The sequence below is a fragment of the Neophocaena asiaeorientalis genome, unplaced genomic scaffold, assembly GCF_003031525.2.
Source record: "Neophocaena asiaeorientalis asiaeorientalis breed wild unplaced genomic scaffold, Neophocaena_asiaeorientalis_V1.1 scaffold182, whole genome shotgun sequence".
Lineage (NCBI taxonomy): Eukaryota > Metazoa > Chordata > Mammalia > Artiodactyla > Phocoenidae > Neophocaena > Neophocaena asiaeorientalis.
The window spans coordinates 4090260-4112469 of NW_020174648.1; the positions used below are offsets into that span (position 1 = coordinate 4090260).

General features: G+C 40.0%; 1 protein-coding gene across 1 annotated transcript in view; it reads right to left on the reverse strand.

Moving 5' to 3' along the window:
• Positions 1 to 22210, reverse strand: part of PAPPA2 (pappalysin 2) — a 281009-nt gene that overhangs the window by 29131 nt on the left and 229668 nt on the right. The window contains exon 20 of the mRNA XM_024758833.1: positions 11483 to 11554. Coding sequence (XP_024614601.1) covers positions 11483 to 11554 — 72 coding nt within the window. The remainder of the gene's footprint in view (positions 1 to 11482; positions 11555 to 22210) is intronic.

Consider the following 22210-nt stretch of genomic DNA (forward strand, 5'->3'; position numbering starts at 1 on the left):
GAGGGGGAGAGAGAGAGAGAGAGAGAGAGAGAGATTGCGTCAGAGAGCTCAAACCCCCCCTTCTATATTAGGAAGTCAGTAAATAATTCCATAAATGAAAAAAAAATCAAGATTGGCAGCGGAAGCATTATTAAACAGGTGATAGGTGTATAGATATATGTAGTTATATATTTATAGATGCAATTTCCAGATGAAATAAAAGGAGTGACGAGGAGAAGCAGAAAAGATATGACAGAGTTGTGTCTGCCAAGAGCGGCTGAGGTTAGCCAGAGAGTGGCAGGCACTGCCCGTCCTCCAAGTAAACCCAGAGGTGCTAACTGGCTTTTTAAACTAGGTACATGTACAGCAGTACTTTTATAGAATTAAAGTTAAGTTTAAAAAATATTACATGAAAATATGGCTAATGAGGGCAGACCTGAGATTGAAACCCATTAGTCAGGGGTTGAAACGTGTATCCTTTCTGCTGTGCCTGCTATTTGCAAATAACTGCAATCAGTTTGGGGCAGTCACCCTTTTTTTGTCACCATTGCATTATAGGGTTAGTCCGAACATACACACCCACATACGCACATATGTATATAGGCATACTTCATATACTTTTAAAAAGTAAGTGTAAGAGACTTAGTACTTTGCTATCCCTCAGTCACAATCAACAAGCATTTAATAAAATAATTTCACTTAAAGGAATATTCTATTTTAGTAGGATAAATTAGAAATGACTCAAATTATATGAACTTTCTGAAAGGGCTTGTCAATATGACTATTTAATGAAGGCATATGCAAATGACCATGAGGGTAAATGGTAAACTAATCAATGCTTTATGGACTTTCAGAACGGTCTCAGTGAACATATTTGAGTCACACTTAGACCGTATTTAAAACGTATTTTAGGAGCACAGTTAGAAATCCTAGTGGAGAAGGGCCTTAGGAGAAGAGGAAAGGGGTAGAGTTACTTACAGATATAATCTGATTATATTTGCTTACTGCTAATTCTTATAATCTCAGCATAATCATTAGGAAGCCAAGTTGAAGAACAGAAGGTAGCATTTCCATAATGCTATTTTTACAGGTGAGTAATATTTCAATTGTCTGCAAAGTTGGGCTAGAAATGAAGAATCAAAAGAACAGAACAATAAGGAAAAGCACAGAGTAAATCAGAAAAAGGGTGTGGTTGGAGGAGAAAAAGGGAAAAAACCCATGTCATGAAGAGAATTAACAGAGTGAGAGAGTGGCCCACCCAGGAGGCCGGAGAAGACAAAAGCAGCAAAATGCAGCCTGGTAGAAAGCCCACCGGGATGTCACAGCGTGGTTCCCAGGGAGTCTTAAGCATAAATTCTCATGAATGTTGTTAATCTAGAGGAGGTTTTACAATTTACATGGTTGTGCTTTTAATGTTTTACTTTTTAAAAAAGCAGGGGAAAAAAACACAGTGGTTTTAGCTTTCAGTATGAAAAAACTAGTCCTAATTAACATTTGGAGTCCGATTTTCAGAGATTCCAACTGGAGGATCTAAAGTAGAGCCCTGAACCGAACGGGATTCTGGACAAGCCTAAAGACATACCCAGATTTCCAGGCCGGTGCAGAGACTGCACAAAACTGGCGGTGAAATTCACAAACAAATCTCGGGGGGGATTGGAACTTGGCAGCCAGTGAGCCTGGAAGACAGTTCCAACGTAAGTTAATTTTCATTTTTTCTCTCTGGATTTTAGCACGTCTAACACATATTTAGATTTAGATTTGTGAGGACCCACACTATCCCTACCAGAAGTGGAGTAGCTGTTCTCATTACTAGCTGCTAAGCCATTATTATTTCCACCCTAATTAACTTCTTTTCACCCATAGATACTAAAGAACTTGGCAAGAATGTCAAAAGTAAGCCCATATGATCTGTCCTCTGAGAAGCATGGGAAAGAATGTTTATAATATCTGATTTGTAAACAGCTAAAGTGTGGCCAAGAGAAGTTTAATTGTTGGCTATCATTTAAATGACAAAATGTAAATGAAAAGGAAATAAGAGAAGTTAAACAACTTCGCCATCTCAGTGCCCAAAGTGATAAAGCTGGGTTGGAACATTTGGTTTTCTATATACAGGTGTCATAAAAAAAAGATTCATTTTTTTCTCTTTTTAATAAGGAATTTATAAAGACAGACTCAGGTGGGAGGTTTTTTTGAAAAGATCAGTAGAAATTCCATCTGGTCACACTTCAAAGATCAAGTTTGGGGCATTTATTAAAAGAAATGTGTGACTATCTAGTGATGAAAAAGGCATTACTAAAGCACAGTAATAGAGATAAACCTTACAAACAAAAAGGATAAAAGTTTGAGAAAAGAATGGCTGAACAGGTTTCACTGTGAGGCTGAGTGAAATTATATATATCTTTATATATGACATCTTGTGCTAAAAATCAAGGGGACAAAACCCTAACAGAAATAAAAGCCTTCCTCCAAAAGGGCCCCACATCATGCGGGGGCCCATAAAAATCACTTATTTCTCGGGTATTTATCGCGTGCAGGCTAACCTGTGACCCTCTCCCACCCCCATCTCTGATCGTCACATTCAGATCTGCATGCAGGCATTCTGCACCCAAGTATAAAGCGCGTCTCCTAAGATGGGGCATTTTAGTCTGATTCTAGCTCCTCTCTACTCCTTCTGGGCTCAAAGTCTGGGAAAGGAAAAAAGTTGCAATAAAACCTCGATTTTCATGCCATCATTTCCACCTCATGAATTATATATCGGCCCTCACATCCTAGAGGTACAGCAGTAAACCCAGGCAGTGCCCATGAGTGATCGAGAAGCACATGTCCCAGACACAGCTAACAGGGCTACCATCTGGAATACAAATAATAAAAGGGAGGCAGAGAGAGGTCCAAGACAACACAGAAGAAAGAATCTAAGGAATGATGGAGCAGATGGAATGAATTAGTGATGGCAGCATTGTTGATATCAGCTACTAAATGTGTAAAAATAATACACCTGCCCACCTACATTTAAGTAAATGCAGCCACTTCACTAAAGCTAAATTTATCCCCAACGCCTCCTCACCCCTGTCTTTCCACTCCCAATTCCCTCCCGTACAAATTCCTATCAAGGTAGTACTCGTTATAGTCATGACACTTAAAAATATCCCTACTGGTTGCCTTCAGAAAACACAAATATATTTACATTTAAATCCATGGAGTGATAGATTTACTACCGAACCATCATCTGTGTCTGAGACATCAGAAAATATTTAACCATATCAGAGAGAAGACAATACACATCCCTTTAAAATGCTCCAAAGACTAATATGCCTTTAAACAGTTCCCTTTATAAACTTCTATAAAGTTTAACAGTTCCAGGATATTCTCACACAGATTTACTTTAAATAGTTCATTCAGCTTTTTAAGCCCATTATTTTCTGTCCTGTTGTTATTGGGGGATGCTGTTAACTCTTCTCTATATAAAATGTTTACTACATGAAAATACTTACTACATTAATCTTTATCCTTCTCTTTTAGGCTTAAAGATCCCAATTCTTTTTATTTTTCACCAAAGGTATTATTATCAAGCTTTTGATATTATTTTTGTGACCTGCAACACGTTCTGTGTTTTCTAATGGCTATAGAAGTTGGACCCACAGAGAAAACAGGATCAGATCAATGGTGAGAATAATGATAGGCAATGAAATACTCGGGTTTTCGGTTGGTCTCACTTACACTTATTGGCAGGTAGCTTGTCATTTTAAGAACATAGTCAGGCTACTGTTTACCCACAATGAACCATCATTTAAAAAATTAAACTGTAATTTTAAAACAATTAAGTCTTTTCTGGCTTATAAGAATTTCAGTTTTACCACTGTCTGCCAGATATTTTTACCTCTATCCTTGATCTTTCTAATGTTATTCTATTTCAGGTGATTTCTTCATTTATTCAAGAACTATTGGAAGACCTAAATAGACATTTCTCCAAAGACGACACACAGATGGCCAAGAAGCACATGAAAAGATTCTCAACGTCACTAATTATTAGAGAAATGCAAATCAAAACTACAATGAGGTATCACCTCACACCAGTCAGAATGGCCATCATCACAAAATCTACAAACAATAAATGCTGGAGAGGGTGTGGAGAAAAGGGAACCCTCTTGCACTGCTGGTGGGAATGTAAATTGATACAGCCACTATGGAGAACAGTATGGAGGTTCCTTAAAAAACTAAAAATAGAACTACCATCTGACCCAGCAATCCCACTACTGGGCATATACCCAGAGAAAACCATAATTCAAAAAAAACCACATGCACCCCAATGTTCATAGCAACACTATTTACAATAGTCAGGACATGGAAGCAACCTAAATGTCCATCGACAGAGGAATGGATAAAGAAGACGTGGTATATACATATATACAATGGAATATTACTCAGCCATTAAAAGGAAAGAAATAGGGTCATTTGTAGAGACGTGGATGGACCTAGGGTCCGTCATACAGAGTGAAGTAAGTCAGAAAGAGAAAAGCAAATATCGTATAATAACGTATATATGTGGAATCTAGAAAAATGGTATAGATGATCTTAGCTGCAAAGCAGAAATAGAGACAGAGACGTAGAGAACAAATGTATGGACACCAAGGGGGAAAGGGGTGGGGTGGGAGGAATTGGGAGACTGGGACTGACACATATATATTATTGACGCTATGTATAACTGATGGGAACATGCTGTATAGCACAGGGAACTAATCTAGTACACTGTGGTAACATAAATGGGAGGGAAGTCCAAAAGGGAGGGGATATCTGTATGTGTATGGCTGACACATTTTGCTGTGCAGTGGAGGCTAACAGAACATTGTAGAGCAACCATACTCCAATGAAAATTAATTTAAAAAAAAAGAACCCACTAGATAAATGGTTAACTATTGGTAGATGGAACCTTTTTCTCCAAGATGTGATGTGGATGCTATTGCATACAATTATCTTTGAGTGTATTAATTCATTCCTGCCCAGTGCCTCTCAAAGTGCAGTTGAGGACCACCTACATTAGAAGGACCTGGGGTATTTCTGAAAAAAACAAATTCTTGGACTCCACACAAGACTTGATATGTAAAAATTGGGAGGGAGGGGCAGAACCTAAGAATCTACATTCAAAAAATAAGCACTCCAAGTAACTCTTAAGCACACTTTAAAAACAAAAACAAAAAGAAAAAACTATCAGCAGAGTCCACTGCCCATGTGAAATGAGTAAAGACAAGGTGTGGTCAGAATAAGTCTTGAGTTTTCCACTGGATGGACCATCCCAGTTCAGCACAATCTACAGTAGTGATCCAACATGTGGTCAACTCCTTAGGTGTCTTCTTAAATTAGGGGTATATCGTTTGGACTAGAATGGCACACCTGCTAAATTTAAAAAGTGATTTCTCCTTTATCTCTTTGACCAATCATTCTGTCACAAAACATCACGCTGAAAAGGAGAGTATATCCCTTACAAATATAGGACTTAGAGAAGTTTGTCCCAGAAGTCTTCCTAGTAGAAAAACCAAGCTTGCAGGCCCATAGAGAAGTCTGTCCTAGAAGTCTTCCTAGTAGAGAAACCAAGCTTGCAGGCCCATAGGCTTTATTGTTCAACCCCCTTTTCTTTTAAAATGGTACATGCTACACAGCTTTACTTTCAGTCTTCTGTAAGCTCCTCATTCCTTTGAGAACATCAAAATGATTGGATAGGGACTCCAAAGAGTCTTACTAAGCAATTCTTTACCTAATCTTCTTCCAGATCAGCTTGGCCTCTCACTCTCTTAATGTATATGCACCTACATATGTATTTCCTGCCACTGTCTTAGAATAATAGATAGTGGGAAGAAGCATTAATTTTTCGGTGAGTAACAGAAGTCACTCAGTGTGACTGATAAATGAGATTCAATTAATGTTTACTGAACCTTCATACAATAGGCGCTTTCTCATCCTTTATCATGTTCTGACTCTCATATCCACCCTTTCTTAGTCTGAGTTCTCTCTTGCCAGCTAGAACCAGGAGGATGGAAGAAAAACCAAAAGCAGAACTGACCTTGGACTGAAGCCAAGGAAGGACGGTGCCAACAGATTTCCAAAATGCAACCCATCCAGTGAGTAAGAAATCAAAGCTAACCATCAAAGCCACAAATCTTAACAGAAAGATCAAAATCTATGCAGAAGGCAAAAATCCCCAGAAACAAGGGATATTTCCAGTTATTCCTGAAAAATCAGCATGACTCACATTCTCCTGAGGTATGACCTCTTCAAAGGCTCCCAAACGACACACCCCTGGGTGCATCTCCATAGTTTTCTGAATCAGGTATCTGACGAACAAGTTTAAAAGATAAATTGTATCCACCTGATTTTAAAGCTGAGGAGCTTAAATTCAGAGATGTTAACGGACTTGCCCAAGGAAACATGTACTAAGGGATGGAACTGAGGTTCAAGCCTGCCTCTGGACCCCTGACAGCCTTCCTCTGGCTCCTCTGGGTTGCCCCTGTTGCAAAGCTTTCTGATTCTATGCAGGGCAGGGTTGTAATTCTCTCCTTCACCTTCTACTCCTTCCCTACCTTTCCTTCCACAGTGCTACTCCTCAGAAATCCAATATAATCGTTCTCAATTCGAGACTTTCAAAGTCAAAGGTCTACCTTCAACTCTCTCTCCCTGCCTTTAGAGGGGTAGAAGCAGGTGTCATTGAAGAATTAGGTCTGTGTTTTTCAAAGGAATAAAACACATCCTATAACTCAGAAGCTCACAGATTGTAGGAAGGACAGACCTGTCATATAATCTTGAAATAATGTGGTAAGTGAGAAGACAGGCATTTACAAGGGTATGTATACAAATTTATAGGAGAAATAGTAGCATGTTCAGAGAGACTTAATTGAAATACCCAAAAAAGTCTTTAAAAGTTTTCTAAATTTTATTGGAAGCCTCAATAACATCAATTAACCATGGCCACCTGCAGTATATAATACTCATAAAGATATAAATTGGGTGTGAGTGGACTCTTTCTTGATTCTTAATATGTACATATTGTTTCAATAAGAGCCCACCCTTACATAGTGATGTATATCGTTCCTTAGGCAATACCACTACAAATATGTTATATTATTTGGCAATTCACATAGCACCTTAACATCAGTTATTTCACTTGACTCTCACAGGAGTTTTGAGAGAAAGCCAGACAGATACAACTCGTAGCTAAAAGGGTAGACTCAGAATTTGAACCTAATTCTTCTGACATCATTCCACCTCCGTTCTCCTCCACATCTGCCCCCACGTTTTTTTTTTTTTTTGAAAAAGCATAACTCTACAAGAACTTTCAAAATGTTAAAGAGAGAATTATCAGAAATTGTAATCCAAAATGGGGGGCTGCTGACAAGCACAACAAACTTGTAAGAAATATGTGCTCACAGAAAAAGCAGAACCAAAATGTAGGTCGATGGGCACTCAATTTTAATCATCCTACAGGAAGGAGATTAGTCATTTCTATGCAAAAGGAGGCTGGAAGTGTGGTCTTTATTTCCAGCTGCATTCCCTAGAGAACAAGATGTTCTTAGTTTAATGGAACCTAGGACTGTAGACTTTGTTAGAATTAATAAATATGACTTTTTGGAAGGAAGGAAGGAAGGAAGGAAGGAAGGAAGGGAGGGAGGGAGGAAGGGAGGGAGGAGGGAGGGAAGAAGGAAGGAAAAAGAAGATAACACATATGATCTGATGGTATAATGTGTTCATTGACGGAGTGAACGCTCACTTCAATTATCACCCCATAAAATGAGGACAACCCTCCCCGCTACCCACCCCCATACTGGGAAAAGAGTGCACTCAATTGGCCAAGCATTGGCAGAATAAGTCTTTGTTTTCTACACAGTTATCATTGACTATTTGTGTGCTTGTCTATAATTTTGATGGGTACAGGTCTGGGATTAGGGTTAACAATTAGGAAACTCATGCAATAGCCCAGGTGAGAGATGTTGAGGCCCCAGTGAGGGCATCAGTAGGAATGAGTAGAGCTCCTCATGACCGATTAGATTCAGCAGCTGTCTCCAAGTGATTTGCAAATTGTGGCTCTCAGAGGGTCTCCAGGGAATGGTCTGTTCCCCTTTCTCCCTTTGTTCTTTCCCTTTTCCCATCTTCAGAGTTTGCGTCTAACCACGTTGAGGCCACCCAGCAGCTCTGCCCTGCCTTCTGCTGCACTCATTTAGTAAGCATTCACAGAGTAGTCAGTAGTGCCTAACCACCCTATAAGCATCTACTAGGGACCCGGAACGGCATGATGCTTAAACATTTATGTCCATTATCACATTAATCCCTCATCACAACTCCTTAAAATGGCTGTGTTGCCCCCAATTCCCAATACAGATTAAGACACAAAGGCTTACACCACTCAGCTGACCCAGGATTTGAACCTGTATTTGTTTAACTTCAAAACTTCTCCACCAACCAAATTACCACTCCCTGCCCGTTTGCAAATTACAAAAGAAATAGAAAATACAAGGAGTGTCTGGGTCAAGAAGGTGAAACACAAGAATCAACTAGAAAAATAGAATTTAAGGCATGAACAGGTTTGGACTCCAGATACGTGGTACACACGTGCTCCTGAGAAAATGGGAGCGTAAGTGACCACGAGAAGATGGCATTATTTACCTAAGATGTTTCAGAGGGAGCCTTCAGTGCTGTCTCTTAAAGAAAAGTGAGAGGCATAGCTAGTGGAGAACTGAAGGCTAAAACTCTGTGGCCAAGGGGATAGGACACAAACAGAGGTGCAGAAGTGACACAACACAGGCGTGAAGTGGGACAGTGAGGGGACTGGTTCAATGCCTCGGCGTACTGAGACCAATAAAGAATGATGTACTTCACTCTTATGAGGCTGAATGTCTTAAGGGGACATCTTAGAATTCAATTCGCTATTGGAAAGCCAAAAAAGAAAACCCTTTTTAGACACTGGGGTACAAAGTATCAGATTTCTGTGCCACACGTTTTAAAACTTGCTCTCACCCACCTAACCCTCTTCGGTTCATCTTGCATCCAGGTCTGTTTTCTCTCCGTCTGTCTCTGACACTCTTTGGTTCTCCCTAATATATTTAGCTGACTTTTTTCCAGTAAAGAACTAAGTGTCTGCCAAGTTGCCCCTAGAACAGGCCAGTTTCAGCCACTCTTGTCCTTTCTTTTCCATCCTCGCCCTCCCTCTCTGCATTTCTTACTTCTTATTCCTTCAGAATTGTTTCTACTTCTCCCCATGCGCCCCGCTCTGCACAATTCCTTTTCCCTTTCTACAGGTATTGATTCTTCTTCTTTGTTCCTCCCGTCCACCCCTCTAAGGGTTTTTTTTCTCTTCCTAGCCTTTGCTGGGAAACAGGAAGCAAAATCATGTCCTGTCAAATCTTGTCCTACCCAGAGAGTCTCGGGAAATACTGTAGAATAATCAGAATGTGAATGAATAATGTAGGCTAAAATTATTCCTAGACAAATAAGCTTCACATTAGGGATCCATAGTCTAGGAACCTTCTTGTCTGCTCCCATAGTGACCAGAGCGGTGGTTTGCAAACTTAAGCGGTCTTCAGAATCTCCTGGAGCCCTTGTTAAAACACAGATTGCTGATCCCCAAACCCAGAGTCTCTGATTCAGTAAGTCTCGGATGGGGCCTGAGAATGTGCATTTTTAACAGGTTCCCAGGTGATGCCACTTGTTCTGGTCCAGGGGCCATGCTTTGAGAAGCCCTGGAGTGTGGGTACCAACAGGTGTGTGGTGGTCAAGCCTAAGCTGTGCATGATAGCAGCTGGGCAGAGGGGTCATAAGAGGGAATGAAGGTTTGTTCCTCGTCACGCCAACAAAGGGGCTGAAAGAAGCCTGGGAAGCTCTGGATAAGGGATCCAGAGCATGTGCTGGGGTGCAGCACAGAGGGAGGACAAATGGGGAAAGCTCTGTGTTGTGACCTCCTGGGAAACACCGAAGCCAGCTCCAAGCCCTGCCATCCACCCTCCCTCTTGCGATCATGCCTGGAAGCCACAGAAGGGAATTCTCAGGATCCCTTTGATCTCGCCAAAGTTCTCGAATCCTCTGTCTGTTTATCTCCTTCCTTCCCTGGCCTCCTCGTCCCCCTTGCTACCCCCTGCCCAGTGGATGAGTCACTCACTCCCCTCCCCACCCCACTGCCATCTGTTTTTCTAATGATGGCAGAAGATGAGCTGTTTTGTTGGCCCACACCATAACAAAGCACACTCCATGCTAGCATTTTTCCTGATGCACTCTCAGGATGCTATTTTATTGGTATCATTTCCCCACCCAGTTTTCCCTTTGTCTGAAACTCCACAATTTTCCCCTTTGGCCTCATGGAGATCCCAGTTTCCCAGAATTAGATACAAGAAACAGGGATACAGGAGAATCCAGGGACTAACAGGCATGTGGGTTGGGTGTGTATGTGGGGGGAGGGTGCTGGAAGTCAAGGGCAAGTTAAACAGCTCTCTCTAGCACACTAGGCACAGCCAGAATTATTGAGCATTGCTGCTAAGTGGCTTAATTACTTCCAGTGAAAGACTTTGATGACAAAGCCTAACTCTAGCCTGAGACTACAGTATTTGTATCCGCTACTGGCTATTCCCAGGGTGAGAGGGCTTAAAGGGTGTGTGTGTGTGTGTAACATCTCCCATGTCAGGATTCCTGGGTCAATCTCCCTCAGCAAGGCTCTGCCTCATGCTTGACTCTTCCTTGCAAAAAACTCCTCTTAATCTAGTGAAGGAATTCACATGTCCCTGAGTCCCCCACTGCTAGGGGAATGCCTTGTGTGAGAAGTAAACAGGATTCCTTGAGGCAGTAAAGGTCTAGTTTGGGTTAATCAACAGTGGACTACAGGACCTCCTCAGAGGTAGGAAACAGAGATGCCTGCGTGACCCAGGCAGCTGATGTCAATGAGAGAAGCCCAGTAGGTGAGCAGCTAATTGCGCCCACAGTTGTCAGATATTCTTGTTTTTTTTTTTTTTTCACAAAAGGTTTTTTTTTTTTTTTTTTTTTTTGCACAAAGAGTTTTATATTTATTTTTACTTGGGGTGTGTGTGTGTGTGTGTAAAGTTACACATTCACATATGAATTTTATGTGAAAATCCCAATTTTCAAGCATTAGCAACCAAAACAAAATTGTTTTTAGACACTGAGCTGGCCAAACCCCTGTCTGTGGGCCACTGATCTGCAAAACTCTGATCTAACTAAACTCCAGTGAGGCCCGGTTAGAGAATCCCAAAACCATTAATAATTCTGACTTGCTTTTAACTTTTATTAAGTCATTTAAAATGGAACCCTGGAGATTTTGTTAAAATTAAAAAAAAGGCAAAATCAGAAATCCTAATATCTGTAATTTGGGGATTGTGGAGCTAAATTTAAGAGATTACACGAAGGACACAGGATCTGGGAAAGGGCAAATACTGAAGCAGAAGGACGCAAGTCTCCATAAGGTGAGCAGAACAGAGAGCTCTGGTCTGCGTCTGGGGGAGGGGAGGTGGCTTACCTCACAGGACTGGATGCAGTGGATCAGGAGGGGGTCTGGGTGCCACTGACGCCGCCCAGTGCACACGATGCTCTGAAGGGGAAGACGGAAAGAACAGAAAACAAAGCAAAGACACCTGGTCAGTGAGAGAAGGGGCAAATCCTGGGCTTACCCCACTAGCCCAACCCCTTCCCTGAGGAGCAAGCCCCAGCTGTGCTGCATGAAGAGGTCCAAGGCCATAGTCTGGTCTTTCCCGTGGAACTGCTAATTCTGCCAGGTGAAGAGAAGCCAAGGGGGAATCTCTTAATGGAGGGAATCTTTCATTCTCTTCATCATCTTCACCCTCCCTGAGCTATCAAATCCAGAATGGTGTAGGTGTGGTTAAAAACAGCATCCTCAATACTAAAATGACTTTAATTTGGCTCTAGGCATAATATTGGTTCCGTTTGTTTTGAAATATTAAATCAAGTTACAAGAAATTGTGAGATGGCTTGTGTTCATCAGGAAAGACCATGGAGTTTTAAAGGCTGAGAAACAGAGCTTCATAAGAAGAGTCTTGAACTGAAAATGGATCTCAGGAATCCTAGATCACAAGATGTGAGTGTCCAAGCAAGGAGTGGGGGCCAAACTGCACGCTCTGCAACTCCTGTCAGCACCAGTTATGCCTCCTTGTGGGAAATAAAAGAGGGTCTACGCACCGGACAAACAGGCTTAATGTGAAACCACCAGGACTCAAAATGGCACCAACATTAAGATGGTGAGAGTGTGAAGATGTGTCTGTGTTAAAACACTGGTGACCTTCTCTGACCACTGACCAGGGCCCAATGACCATTTCCTGATGTGCCTTTAAACAAGTAGTCATCTACTCTTTATGAATAACAATAACTCATTTTCATGGAGTTTTTTTCCTTTTAATTTTTTGTATTTAAAGATTTCAAAAGATACACTTCAGGAAAAGAGAAAGTCCCAAAAGATGTTTCAAAGAGAAAAAGAAGTTCTCTTTATAACCTGCTACCAATCCACCCACTTGTGGACTTTCATACTCACATTTTAAATTCAGTACAATAGAAATTCAGGGAAACCAGAAGAAAAATGATGCATTGTGAGATATGAGTTTTACATAAAACAGCACTCCAGTAATTGAAAATTATACATTCTAGAATGCTAAGACTGTACAATGATCAGATTGGAGACATTTGCGTATATTAAGCTGTAGGTATATGAGTATATACCTCAGAGTCAGTTATGCAAATATGCACCTGCAGTATTTTTCTGGAGTTACATTACTATAAACTAGAAGTCCTCCTTCACAGCTACCCTAAAGAGGCAATAAATACTGTAAACCCTAAAAAGTTCTTTTGATATTCAAAACTCTATACTGTAATAATGTAGAAGGCGACTTTGCTTAAATTATCATTGCAAAGACACAGACCTACTAGAGAATGGACTTGAGGATATGGGGGGGGGAAGGGTAAGCTGTGACAAAGTGAGAGAGTGGCATGGACATATATACACTACCAAACGTAAAATAGATAGCTAGTGGGAAGCAGCCGCAGAGCACAGGGAGATCAGCTCAGTGCTGTGTGACCACCTAGAGGGGTGGGATAGGGAGGGTGGGAGCGAGACGCAAGAGGGAGGAGATATGGGAACATATGTGTATGTATAACTGATTCACTTTGTTATAAAGCAGAAACTAACACACCACTGTAAAGCAATTATACTCCAATAAAGGTGTAAAAAATAAATTAAAAAAATTATCATTGCACTAAAAAAAAAAAAGAATTATCAAATATATACAGTCATTCCTTGATATCCACAGGGGGTTGGTTCCAGGACCCCCATGGATGCCAAAATCCAAGGCTCCTCAATCCCTTATATAAAATGACATACTATTTGCATATAACATCCTATTTATACTTTAAATCATCTCTAGATTACTTATAATACCTAATACAATGTAAAAGCTATGGAGATAGCTGTAAATACACTGTAAATGCTATGGAAATGGTTGCCTGAAAGCAGCAAATTCAAGTTTTGCTTTTTGGAACTTTCTGGATTTTTCTTTTTTTCTGAATGTTTTGTTACCAGATAATGGTAATGGCAAAATGCAGTAATTTGAACAAATGCAAATACATGGCAACTTTATTCCTTCTCATGCACTGAATCCACTAAGGACCCCCAGTCCCCACCCTAGTCAGTCAGTCATTCAATTCAGACTAAATGTAGCACTCACTACGACCCAGTTTCCTCAGGGAGCAAGAGGGATCTGAAGATCCACCAGTCCTGTCACTGCCCTCAAAGAACTCAAAGTCTACGGGGGGAGGTAGCTGGAAGTGCATCAATTCCTCCACATGAAGGGGAACTTAGCCTCAGCACCCTCACATGACGACCATAGCCAGAACTTGCCAGAACACTCTGAACTGACTGGATCAGTTTCTCTTATGCCCTTCATACCTTCTACTCCATCCACCACCTTTCTACATGCAGGAGTGTTGATCTTCTAATACTTGAGAAATTCTAAAAATACATTGCAAAGGAAAAAGCAAACAAAAGAAAAAAAAAACCTAAAAGAAAGAAAGAAAGGAAAAGAGTCTGTCTGTATTTACTTTTAATTCTTTTTCTCCAGTGCTCTTTTTTTTAACCACAGACGCTTTAGGTTTTCTTTTGTGACCATCTCTCCAGATTAATGTTCTGTGGAATTCACTTTAGGAAATGCTACTCAATAGTTATCTGATGGAAACAATACCTGTGCATTCTTTTTCACATAACAGCTTCCTCATTTTGCTCTGCTGAAGCAAATTGCAATTACCATTTATTGTGAAATTTGTGATATCTCTCTTTCCAGTCTTTTTTTCATCACTGTTCCATTTGTAGTACTAGCCTCTACATCTCTACTCTGCATCAGTAGTGGGCCTCCATTTTATTTTATATATATATTTTTAACATCTTTATTGGAGTATAATTGCTTTACAATGGTGTGTTAGTTTCTGCTTTATAACAAAGTGAATCAGCTATACATATACATTCTCCAGTGCTCTTTTCTCTTATTATTTCCAATTTAATTTTTACACCTTTGTTGTTTTTTGTTTCTTTTTTTGTGGATGCACCATGTGGCTTGCGGGATCTCAGTTCCCCAACCAGGGATTGAATCTGGGCCACAAGCCCAGAATCCTAACCACTAGGCCACCAGGGAACTCCCCTACATCTTTGTATTTTTATGTAATTTAATTTTATTATTATGTGATACATGTTCACGGTATAAAATCTAAAAAGCATAAAAGGATACACAATCTCCCCAACTACTCAATTTCCTGCATACTATTTTTAGTTCTTTTTTATGTCATTACAGATAGTCTATGAACATACATACATATATAAAATTATTTATTTCCTCACACAAAGTATGAAACACTATAATTTTATTTAGTGCTTGTTTATTGTTGTTTGACTGTCTAACTTTATTTTAACTTCATAGCATTTCTTGGTGTTCTGTTCATTTTATGGTATATGGGTTGCTGCATTCTATTGATTGCATATTATTCCATTTCATGGATGTACCTTAATTTACTTAATCAGACCCATATTAATGGATATTCAAGTCATTTTCAGTCTTTTGCTCTAACAAACAAAGCTTATGTATGAATCATTTCATACATGTCCAACTACATCTGTTTAATAAACTCATGACAGTGGAACTGACAATACCCATCTCAATGAATTTTTTAATATTCTATAATTCAGTCTTAAGACTAATTCAGACTGGCAACCTCCTCGATCTCTGTACAGATTACCAAAGTTTCTGGTACCTGTGTCATATATCTTCCTAGACTGCAAAATCCTTGAGAATAGGGACTGTCTCCCACTCACACATCTTATTTCAGTGACTTAGAGAGAGACAACGTTCAACAAGTACTTGTCAACCGTTAAATAGGTTGTTGTACCTTTAGCTTTCTTCTTTATCTTCTGGCCTATGAGAGTCACTCATCTCATATGAAAAGATCTGCATATAGAATTAATTGAATAACTACTTACTGATCAAAATTGGAGGAAAATTTTAAATGTTTTTCAGATCCTACATTTTATGGGCACATTTGTGGTAGTGAGGTGAAAGAGGAAAGTGGGAGGAAAACTAGTGAGAAGTTGGCATAGAAGGGCTAGCTCCTGGTGAGGTGTGTTAAATTAGTTAAACAAGGAGGCCATTACACTGAGGTGGCTCTAATGCCACGGTGGCCTGTGGAAGCAAAGCAGAATCTAAGCCTGTCAACGTCTCAAGGTTATGAAATTGAAACCAAAGGGCAATCAATCATGAACAACCAACTTGGCTTTAAGCTATAACCAATCAATAATTTCCTTACTTTGCTTCCGCCTTTTCTCTATAACCAAGTCTCTCCCCAGCTGCTGTTGGTGGAGTACTCCTAAACCCAGTATGGCACTACCCGATTTGAATTGTTTTCTGCTCAGATAAACTCTTAAAATATTTAATATGCCTCAGTTTATCGTTTAACAGTTCAACATGATTTTCTTATTTTCTGGAATGTTTTTGACAAATTATAATCCTATATATTACATTTGAAAAGCTATAGAGAATAATTGAAAAAACAACCTTATATCCTCTGCCCAGCTTTATCAAATCATAACACTTTGTTCTATCTGCTTCCAGAGTCTGTCACTAGAGATTCAATTAATGTCCCTTATATAGGTCCCTCCAACATCATTCTCCTTCCATCCTCCCTGTTAATAACAACTATTCTGAATTTTAAAATTATTATTTCTATACATTTGTATATAATTGTAACTATAGTTGTTATACTATTAGCAAGCCACTTCTCAGATGAATCAATCGTGAAAACTAAGGGCCAAGGATTTGTTTTAAACTTTTCAAAAAGAAAAAGTTCATGAGAAAACCAGTTTAAAGATTTCCTCTTGGTTGGACTATTTTAAATTTTTTTAAAAAAACAAGGGAAAAAAGAGAAGAAAGGAAGAACAAAGGGAGAGCAGAGGTGGGAAAGGAGAAGATGGGGTGGGGGAGAAAGGAGGGGAGAGAGAGAGAAGGGAGGGAGGAAAGAGGGAAAGAAAACCAGTTAAGGGTTATTAGGATGGTCATAGGGCTGTATGAAGGCTGTTGCCTGGTTAAATGTGTTGTTAAAGGTCACAAGACTGATGGTTAGCCAACATTAAGGTCTAATACAAAATTGCTCAATTGTTTTTTATCAGGAATAGTTACTTGACAGAATGGGCTACTAATCACATCAGATCACAAAGTTCTGCTCCTTGCCCAGGTTTGTGATGACCTCCTTATTACCATATATGTATGCAGCCCTAAATAAAATACAGCACTATTTTGCATATTTATTGGGACCATAGTACATTACCCTGCAATATACTTTGTGGTTATTCTTCCCCCATCCTCCAAGACACTCTTGTCTACTCTTCTCTAGAGAAGAGGGAATTGATGCCTGAGACTTACTCAAGCAGAGAGGGAACAATGCCACGTTTTAAACAGATGAAAAAGAAGATTTTTTCATGACTCATGTCTGAGGGATTTGTTCTCCCGTGATGTGTGGCAAGTGTCATTGGAGCTGTTACACACAATTGCACCCATCAAGAGGACACTCGGGGTGGGGGGAGGGGGAGGATTAGGAGATGAGGGGACAGACTGGAGGGTGAGACCAGATAGTGGGAAACTGTGACTATTATCTTCTTTTTTTCCTCCTGCTTTTCTCTTCCTCTTAAAACATTTTGGTTATATTTAAGGAATTATTAATCCTTTGGGGACCAACTTGGGAAAACAAAGTCAGAAATTATGACTGAGCAATTCTGTTGAAGAGCTGGGGAGTTGAGAGAGGGATTCCATGCAGTGTTGAGAACTTTGCAAACCTAACATGTGTAGCCACAGGAAAATCTCATTAATTTGGACCTCACTAATTCCTAATTAGGATATACTAAAAAAAAAAAAGGATAAAAGGATTATGCAATCTGGGAAAACTGAATTTATGAAGCAGACTAATAGAGAAATGAGATGTTATGATGGATACTTTTGTATTTCAGAAAGAAACATTTTCAAATACAGTTTAGAAAAACTCGTTTACATGCAAACAACTGCCTTATTATGTGCAAAAAAAAAAAAAATCTCTCCATGAAATCTGGTTCTCAAAAGACCACTTCTTTATAAGGTAAGTCAAAATGTCAATTTTCCTATTTTAAACAGGAAAGTCGCAAGATATAATAAAACATTCTCTAGACACAGTGGTTAAGGACAATAATAAAAAATCAACCTTACATAGGCTTTCTGGAAAAATCCAAAGGTTTGCCATGAGAAATGGCTCTGTGGAGGTGGGAGGCACTGTCTTCTTCGAGCTCTTTGGTTTCACACAGCAACCTCGCTCTGAGCAATGGGTGAAATGAATCATGCATTGAGTAAGACATAATTCCTACCCCCAAGACTCTTACAGTTTGGTGTCAGAATGACAGAAAAAAGGAAGAAAAGCGGAAAATGAAGAAGAGGAAAAGCAGGGATGAGAAAAACACCAAATGCTCTCAGCGGAAGTCCATGGGGAGCTCTTCCTACACCCTCAGCTCAGACCCCCTAGATATGAGCAATGGTACTGATTGGGGCAGTTGGCCGTCTCCTGTCTGTCCTAGCTGCCAGTTCCCACTGCTCAGTCACCCTGACTAGCAGGGATTTATTTGACAGCCAAGAAGCCCTTTTGTTTGGCATCCTCTCTTTTGCAGGGATATGTCTCTGCTGATGCCATCACCATAGAAAGGTCTAAATCCCTGGGTGCAGTAGGTGAAGGAGGAAAACGCCATTACAACAACAAAGGCCCAGAAAGTCCATTTGGGAATTTCAAATCCTTACTTCATGTTTCCTACAGCCAGCATGCCCTTGAAACATTTAGAAATAATATACGTTCATCCTTACTCTCTTCTCAGTCTCATAACCAGAGCCGTTAGAAATTGCTTCTTCAGTCAGAGGTGTCCAATAGGAAGCACTGAATGGCCATTAATTGTCTTCCCAGCCCCATTTGCAAAAGGCGCAGAAAAAACATATGACCTACACACCTCTATCTACACACACTAACAAGCAAAGCACAGAACTTATAGAACAATATTTTTCTTTCTTATAGATAGCAGGTGGTATCTTTTCAGAGAGGCTGGAAATTTCCAAAGGTAAGATTTGTACTAAGTGAACTTAAATTCCATTTTTACGTAATTCAGAACTATGTGCTAGAAACTGTGCAAGACATTGCAAAAGTGTTATTTTGAATTTTTATAACAACACTTCAAGATAGATAATACCATCCTCATTCTTGCTGATGGGCAGACAGAGGCTCCAAGGGGTAAGTCATATAGTATTTGAACCCAGGAGGACCTCATTCTTCTTCTGACAATTGCCACTTTGAGTTGTTTTTCATCAAAACCCCAGACTGCCTAAATCCTCAGAAATTCTTCCTTTAATGGAAAGTATATTATTCTAGGAGTCAGGTACCATGTTCAGGAATAAAAACCAGTAGAACCCCCAGAGACAGGCACATAAATGTTATAGGAACCTAAAACGTATACTTGATTGTTCTTTAAAAACAAACTCTTTCACAACAAGGAAAAGCAGTATTATAGGGAAATATCTCTCTCAATTATTTTTGTTAGACTTCATGGGGAAGAAAGGGACATGTGGGAATGAGGAGGCTCTCATAGTTAGGGCAAGTGACTTGTTTTCTATTTGATAGGCAAACTAACCTAAACATACACCAGGGGGAAAAAAGACTACAGCCAACAGGGTGATTCAGGGGAAATGACTGAACTTGGAGTCAGAAAAGTTGGCTGCACTGCTCTCTCCATTTCTTGAAAGCTGTGCAACCTTGAACAGATAACCCGACAGCATCTAATTTGTCAGTAAAATAAGGCTAATAAAATCTTCCTTTCTTAGTTTATTGGTTTGTGAGAAGATTCAAATGAAATTATAAATTTCCAAAATATATATATTATGTATATATACACAACTTTGAAAGCAATAAAGCGTTATCCAAATGTAAGATATCATTTTTATTACAAAGAATGAAGTCATTGGAAGCAGACTAGAGAAAATGATGCAATTTAATCCATTGCTCTGTAGTCTTGCCAGATACCAGGTATTTGAAGTATGGGAGATAGCAAGGGTTTACATGAAATAGGAGATCATCATTTACTAAACAAATGAGCCAGGCTCCAAATAGGTGTACTTGTAGTTAAAATATTTATGTTGCCAGTATTTTAATAGCAGTGTTTCGCAAAGCATTACAGCGGAATTACCTGGGGTGCTTGTTAGAAGATGCACACCCCAAGGCATTGGCAGTCTCTCCAAAGGGGGGAACCCAAGTCTGCTCCCTTTACAAACTGCCCAAGTGATTCTGAAGGACACCAAAACTTAAGATTGAGTACAATATGGAACATTCTTCAAGATAAATCAATGTAAGTTACAAGGTTTTTACTCGAAGAAGACTTTCATTTAATACAACTGTTTTGGTGTATAAGGCATTTCTCCTTTTTTGTGAGGACAAGCTTAGATTTCCCGCCCCTCAAGAGCCACTGAGTGCCACAAAATGGGACCATCTATGGTTGGGGCATAATCTCATCTCTGAGGACCTGGGTACATAAGGGCAATAGCCTCATCATTATTCCCTTTGCTTCCACTGACTTCTTTTTCTTGACTAGACCATAGTCATGATAAATGCAGTGATACAAATGATAACATTTGGTGTTTGGTTTAAGAAGAAAATAAATTCTGCATTTTCTTTCTGGGGTGGGCAACTTGAAAATGACAAGGATATAATTATACATAGCAGTACGAAGCTGCAGCAAGTGCTCCCAGTTTGAGGAGAAAATAGATATTTACTTTCAAGTAGAAAATGATGCTATAGCAATTTCTTTGCTGACTCAACCAACATTCATAAGACACCTACAATTTGCCCAGCACTGAAAAAGGACCTAGGAATGTAAACATGAACAAAATGCTATGGAACAGAGGTAAATAAATAATAATGACTCCCCCGAAGGATGGTCGAGAAAGGGGAGGTTTTAATAAAATAGAGGATATTGTTTTTCAGTTTGGAAATAGTCAAGTCTCTGTTATTGGTATCCCTGCTGTCTTCAAGAAGAAAAGTGAACTGCTCTTCTCTGAATGTCCCATTTGGAAAGCAGAGGTCGGAGACCCCCCCCATCACCGGAAGGCCTGCACTGTGGCCTGACAAACCCTGCATGCATCGATTGTGCCCATGGGACGTCTTGTTGGGTAGATGTTGAAGTGATTGTAGAAGGGTTCCTGAAGCAGTTCATTTCTCAAGTGGGACAAATGGATTGTAAACATCCCAAGCCTTTCCCCCTTTAGCTGCTTATAGAGAAAGAGAAGTCTTTCATCATAAGAAGTTGAGTTCAAGGGACTGACAGAAAGGGTCTAGACCATCTGGCACTCCGTGAACATGAGGCGGAAGTTCTTTCTCCAGGTACTGTAATTCCAGCTAAACCTTCTCAACAGACTGTGGGAAATGGGACAGGAAGTCTAGAAAGGCTGGGATGGGAGAACCAGACAAGGTGTTTTTCTGGCTTTCTCCTTCCTGCTCCATACAGTCTTCCCAGCGCCCTCCCACTCGCGGTGGGCCACCTCTTGCATAGCGTTCTCATTGGGTTCAACATCTTAAGAGGGGTCGCCATACCCTACAGGATCTCGTCCACCTGCCGCTGCCCTATCTCATCCTTCTACCTCCCATCTCCCCTCTCCCTCACCACCGCAATACCCTGGTTTCAGACACACAGAATTTCTTACCACTCCTTATCCTCTAGAATTTTCCCCTCGATCATAGTTTAAGACCCAGAGAGAAAGCTTCCTGGCCTGTTGATCCTCCCCCAACTCCCCAAAGCTCCTGAGCAGAAGAATTAGATGCTTCCTCTTGGGTGTTCCCACAGCTCTTCTACCACAAGCAAGCCATTTCCCATGTTGCATTATTATAAATGTTTGTTTTCATGGGCATATTATAAGTCTTGTAAACAGAAGGACTCTCATTTTTTTCCTTTTCATATTCCCAACATTTAGCACAGTTCCAGGGCACACAGTAAGCCCCAATAAGTGTTTGCTGAGTGAGTGACTGACTGAATTAATAGGGTCACGCTACTCCCATCCCCCACCCCAAAGCATACTTAGAGTATTTGTTCCTGATCCTCCTGCTTTAACACACATCCCTGCCAATACGACAGCACAATTAGCCTGTGAGAGAAAAGGAGCAATCTGAGAATGATTTCCGAATGAAATGTAGTATCTCTCTAGCGTCCATCTCTTGGTGACTCTGTGGGAATAGCCTTCCAAGGTTTTTGTTTATTAGACAGTCTAATAAAGCAACAAAGCGCTCAGGCTTTCTGATATCCCCACCCTCCCATTCTAAGAAGAAATAACTTCCTGACTACAAGGTCATCTCCATTCATACTTGTATAGCCTTTTCTTTCTCTTTTTCATTTACTCATTTCACAAATATTTATTGAACACTTATTACATACCAGTTAGTGTTCTAGTATCTGGGGATATAGTAGTGAACAATAATCCCTCATTGACCTTTTTATTCTACTGGTGGAAAGAGACTTATTAATACATAAGATAAATGAGTAAAATATATAATATGCATGGTCATGATAAGTCCTAAGGAGAAAAACATAAAAGAGGGAAGGGAAACAAAGTTTTAGGGGAGTTAAAATTTTAGATAGGGTAGTCAAAGGAGGCCTTTC